The following is a 5,815-nucleotide window of genomic DNA, read 5'->3' on the forward strand; positions in this document are numbered from 1 at the left end:
GGAACCACATATGGTCCCCCAAACCCCACGGGGAGTGATCTCTATGTACAGAGTAAGGAGTAAGCCCTGAGCACTGTCAGGTGTGACTCCCCCACCAAAAAAAGAAAAAAAAAGGTTGGGCAATGGATGTCAGTGATGACTATATGTGACTATACTTAATACTACTGAACTGCATTTTTTTTTATAAATTGTTATTAGTGAAACATCATGAGGTACAGTTGTAGACTTACAAATTTTTGTGCTTGGGTTTCAGTTATACAATAATCGAGTACCCATCCCTCTACCAGTGCCCATTCTCCTTCCACCACCACTGATCCCAAGTATCCCTCCCACTCCCCATCCCCTATCCCACCCTGCCTCTGTGGCAGGGCATTCTCTTTTCTGAACTGCATTTTTTAAACTGATTCAAATGGTAAATGTTTCCTTACATATACTTTCACCTTCCAACTGCCTCACTCCAAGATTTCCTCTTTCACTTTGTCTAGAAACCTACTTCATAAAATCTCCTCTGCTCCATCAGTGACACTGGACAGTCTCACTGCCTTCAAACATGCATATTCCTCCTGTGTCATCACCCACCCTGTGGGTTTTCTACTCACACTCATTTCTCAGGACAGCATACCATAATATCTCCTCTGGAATTAACTTACAGGCCAAGTGCAGAAATTTCAGTAATATTTTGTATGAGAGAGAGAGAGTGTCAGTCAGTCAGTCAGTCCCCCACTAACAGGCAAGGTGCGGGCATTTTAGTAATATCTTGTTGAGTGTGTGTATCAGCGGGAAATGGACATTGCTAGGGGTGGAATCGGGCCTCATCTCTGCAGAGCACTGCCCTACCACTAAGCTCTATCTTCAACAATTTTAAGTAACTGCCTAGCTCTCCACCTCCTTCTCTGTTTCCCTTCTCAGATTTGTCTTTTACAAGATAATTATTCCTAGAACAGCAAGTTTCACTCTTGAAACTTCCTTTTTAAGAATGGAGGAGGAGGAGGAAGAAAAGGTGGAGGAGGAGGAGGCTGGGCGGGAGAAGGTAACACCCAACACCAGGGCGGCAGAAGTTAACGTTTAGTGCTTCCCACAGGCCAGGCACTGCCCTCAGCCTGAAGTTCCAGGCTTACCTCTCAGGCAGACCCCCGACTTAGCGGCATTCTCCCCATTTCGCAGAGGGCCAAGCAGAGACCGTCCTGCAGAGCGCGAGTCCAGGCTCCGCTGTCTGTGGCTGTGCGTCCGCTGTGCGTCCACTCCACGCCCCCCACCCCCGCCCCACTGGACATGCAGAGGGCCCCGTGGACATGCCTCACAGCTTGGACAGGTGACCGGCTTCAACAAGAAGCACGGCCGCAAACGTAATCTACTAAAAGCGGCCACCGTGGTAAAATGTCCCCGGATTTCAGAGGTGAAATTCCGCACACAAGATGCGACAGGACACCGCCGGCATCTCCCTCCCTCCTTCCTTTCCCGCGTTGAAGCGAAGAAGCCTTAGTCGCTGCCAACTCCCGGCTCCCACCCGGGATGGAGCCCAGGTCCCCAGCACGTACCTACACACGGCCACTCCACAACCCCGCCTTGGCCCCGGACGCACCTGCCCAGTGCCCAGCACGTACCTGGACCTCCCGCCCTCCTCCCCCCCTCACCCAGACGCATCCCCTCTCCCCAATCCCCAGCAGACACCAACACCTGCCCAACTTCCCCCACCCGGGACGCACCCCCGTCCACCCCACACACACACACACAGGACGCAGCCCCGCCCCCAGCAAGACCCACACCTGCCCAACACCCCCACCCACGCACGCCCCCAGCACGTACCTGCACCTGCGCGACCCCCGACCCCAGCACGTCCCCGCACCTGCCGCCTCCCGCCCCCCAACTCGTCCTCGCACCTGAGCGACCCCCGCCCCCCAACTCGTCCCCGCACCTGAGCGACCCCCACCCCCAGCCCGTTCCCGCACCTGCCCGCTCCCTACCACGCACCTCCGCCCCCCCAGCACGTCCCCGCATCTGCGCGACCCCGCCCCCTGCAAATCCCCGCACCGGCCCGCCCCCCCCCGCCAGCACGTACCCGGACCCGCCAGCGCCGCCGGCAAGCGTGGACACCTCGGGCGGGACGCCCCTATCCCCCTGTTCCCCCCACACACCCGTACCCGCGCGGCCGCCCTGACACCCGCCACCCTCGCAGGCTCGCCGGCGCCGTCACACTTTGCAAAGTCCCTGTGGCGTCCGGGGCCCTCCGGCCCCGAGGCCCCCGCGCTCCCCCCCGTCCCCGAGCCCCCCGCCCAGCAGCGCGGCGCCCACCTCCCCCCCGCACCCGCGCCGCTCCCGCGCGCTCACCCGGTGCTGGTACAGGCAGACGTTCCCGAAGCCGCCGGCGCCCAGCCGCTCCCGCATCTCCCAGGGCCCGCCCGCGCCCGGCCGCAGCCCCGGGGGCCGCTCCATGGGGCGGGAGGGGAGGCGGCCGCAGGTTCCGCCACTGCTCCCAGGCCGGTTCCGGGGCGCCGGGGCGCCGGGGCTCCCGAGGCTGGCGTCTCGCGAGAATCGCGTCATTTCCGGCGGCTGGCTCAGGCCCCGCCCCTCCCAGCTCCGCCCCGCCGCGCCCCGCCCGCTCCGCAGGACTCGCAGGGCTCTGGCTGCGGAAAGGGTGGGGAGAGGAGAGCGCTTCCCGTCTTCTAGTTGGGTATCCTGCTCGGATTCCTGGCTGCGAAGCTCTCTCCAGCCCCCGCCACCCCTTCCGCTCACTTCCTAAACCGCACTCTCCCCTATTTGTCATTCTCAACTTCTCCACCCCCTGTCTACACTTCACCTTTTCTTCGGACCTCTCTGCCACCTGTCCAACCCCAACACGCGCTGAGCTGGCGCTGGCGCTGGCCACCACTGATTTACATATTATTGAATCAGAAGAACCTGCTCTAACAGGCCCCTGGGTGCATCAGCCTGCATAGTTTGCTTCTTTAGAAAAAAAAATAGATTAACCACCTTTCCTAGAGCAGTTAGGCTAGGCTCAGCTCCTCTTTCCCTTGAATTCCTATACACCCCTTAGGGTTCTTCCCTGCAATCCCCAACAACTCAAGGTTGTGAAACTGTAGGGCCTCGAGGCACTCTTGCTTGACTTTGGGAGCTTTGCCTCCTGTTCCTCATGGGCTTTTTCATTAAGCAGTCTTCCACTTAAGGGTTTTCAATACAACACTTCCTCCTGGGAGAACTGCTTCAGATGCACGTGCATAGAGACAAGCTTTGGAGTTCCTTTGGAGTAACAGCAAAGGGTTTCAGGCAGCCTTGGCCTAGGGGAACCATGTCAGTTTTAGCTTGTGGTGGTTGGTCAAATGCTCTTCAACTTCAAGATCTTGTCACACTTCAGGTAGAGCACCAGCACGGAATCAAATTTGATTAAGAAATGTGTCTATTGGCTAGGCCAGTGCGATAGTACAGGGGGTAGGGTACTTGCCTTGCACATGTCCCACCTGGGTTCAATCCCTGGCATCCCTTTTATATTCCAAGCCTGCCAAGAGTGATCCCTAAGCACAGAGCCAGGAGTGAACTCTGAACACTTCAGCCTGTGACCCCAAACATTTGTGATCTCCCCCATAAATGTCTGTTGTGTTAATTATGTCATAAGACTGAGATCGTGTACACTTGGACCATTTGTGCAGTCTACTGTGAACTCAGTTTAGAATTTCAACTGATGTGTGAAAGTCTAACGTTTAGTCTAGTTAGACTAGAGCGATAGCACAGCGGGTAGGGTGTTTGCCTTGCACGCGGCCGATCCGGGTTCAATTCCTCTGTCCCTCTCCGAGAGCCTGGCAAGCTACCGAGAGCACAATGCCCACACAGCAGAGCCTGGCAAGCTCCCTGTGGCGTACTCAATATGCCAAAAACAGTAACAGCAAGTGTCACAATGGAGACATTACTGGTACCCACTCGAGCAAATGGATGAACAAGGGGAGGACAGTTCTACAGTGCTACAGTGCCAGACTGTGCCAGAGCAGATGTAACATAGTGGACCAGTGCAATACAGCAATGTTGCTGGCTGCTTTCAAGTATACATGTTTCTTGTCACTTGGACGCAGAAAAGAGCAGCCAAAATGTGGATCCATCACTGTACGATGATGTCATGTTGGAATAGCAGATTCTGTTTCCCCACATGTGCTTGAAAGCTATGGAGCTGAAATATCAAGCTTGGGTGTGATGGCAAGTAGTATTTCCAAGAAAAAGCACATCTCTTAAAGTTGGGTTGACAGGGCAGATTGTGGTGGATCGTCCTAACCTAATAGGAAGCCCTTGTTAGCTGGCTGTACAGCCTAACTTGTATGGAGGGTGCCCGATCTCCAGTACATATAAGCACTCAGGCAGAAGAGCCAGAGGATGAGAGGATGCTGTGGACCTGAGAATACTAGAAAAGGAACTAATCCTCGAGAAGCCATCTTGCAAGATGTTTTCTGTTAAGTTTTCCCCCCAGTGGACTCCTCTAATATCCCCATTTTCAAGGCAGCTGCCTATCTCTTTTATTAAAAATCCTGGAATCGGGCCAAAGTGATAATCCAGTGGGCAGAGTACTTGCCTTGCATGCGGCCAACACAGGTTCTGTTTCCAGGACCTCATATGGTCCTCCAAGCCAGGAGTGATCCCCAAGCATAGCTAGATGTGACCCAAAAACAAAAGCAAAAAAAAAAAAAAATCCTAAGCAGATGACCTCAGGCTCTATAATCTCCAAGTTTGAAGCCTCAGTTTTTCCATGTATGAAAATGGAGGCAATATCTACCTTACAGATATTTTCTGAAGATGAATTAAGTGAAACACTGTCTGGGCCATACGTTCCCAGTATATGAGCAATTATTTTTCTTTCAGTTTCCAAAACAGAGCATTCTCCTATGACATTTCTCTATCCTTCTCTCTGCTCCTTTTTCATGTACAAGTCAGGTCACTATTTCCAAGCCCTTCTTTGGGGGAGTAGATGTACTTGGAGACCACACCCAGAGCCAGGGACAGAACTGGGATTGGCCACATGTAAGGCAAATGCCTTAACCACTGTACTATTTCTCCACCCCATCAAAGAATGAATTTATTGATATTTGGGGTGGTCAGCAATCTGGCTCAGAGTTCCAGCATGCGTCTTGCAAGTGTGAGATGATGGGTTCAATCACTGACACCACAAAATGTAACTGTTATTAATTTTTAGCAATCTTCTTCAATTTAGGACTGTACTTACCATATCATAATTTCAACCATTCTTGTAATTACACCTATAGTCTATATGATACTCTCCAAAGCCTTATCACCAACCCAGACACCATGAATTTAGAACAATCCAACAGCCCAGAAATACTCAACATATCCAAAACAGAACTCATCTTTTCCTCTATCTGCCCCTTCTGTCCCAGTTAAACTGTAGACTCTGAGGTAGCAGGGACCAAGCTAGGACATGGTCTTATTCCAGGGGCCTAGAAAAATGCCCATTATACAAAGGAGTATTCACCACAGGACTAAATGAAGATTTTTTTCCCTTTGGTTTCTGGGCCACACCCAGCAGTGATCAGGGCTGACTCCTGGCTTTGCATTCAGGGATCACTGCTGGCAGGGTTAAAGGAACCATATGAAGTGCTGGGGATTGAACCTGGATCGGCCATGTGCAAGGCAAGTGCCTTCCCCACTGAATGAACTCTTCTGTACCAATGAGTGCTGCGAGAGAAAAAAAAGCAAATGCCTCGGGTCCTTTCTCCACCCTCTAAGATCCTGGGCTAATGGCCGGTCCCTCCAGTTATACACACACCACTTCATTTCAGAGGGTCTCTATAAACACAGGACACCACCCAGCTGTAGAAAA

At 53.0% G+C, this 5,815-nt stretch overlaps 1 protein-coding gene across 2 annotated transcripts in view; it reads right to left on the reverse strand.

The window, feature by feature from the left end:
• The window catches only part of CHUK (component of inhibitor of nuclear factor kappa B kinase complex), a 44,115-nt gene extending 41,610 nt beyond the window's left edge, over positions 1-2,505 (reverse strand). For both annotated transcript variants that reach the window (XR_008793391.1, XM_056120751.1), the window contains exon 1: positions 2,329-2,505. Coding sequence is in view for 1 of the 2 variants with exons in the window: in XM_056120751.1 (XP_055976726.1) it covers positions 2,329-2,433 (105 nt within the window). In the remaining variant the exon portion in view is untranslated. The remainder of the gene's footprint in view (positions 1-2,328) is intronic.
• Positions 2,506-5,815: the final 3,310 nt, after the last annotated feature.

The sequence above is a fragment of the Sorex fumeus genome, unplaced genomic scaffold, assembly GCF_029834395.1.
Source record: "Sorex fumeus unplaced genomic scaffold, SorFum_2.1 ptg000043l, whole genome shotgun sequence".
Classification (NCBI taxonomy): Eukaryota; Metazoa; Chordata; class Mammalia; order Eulipotyphla; family Soricidae; genus Sorex; species Sorex fumeus.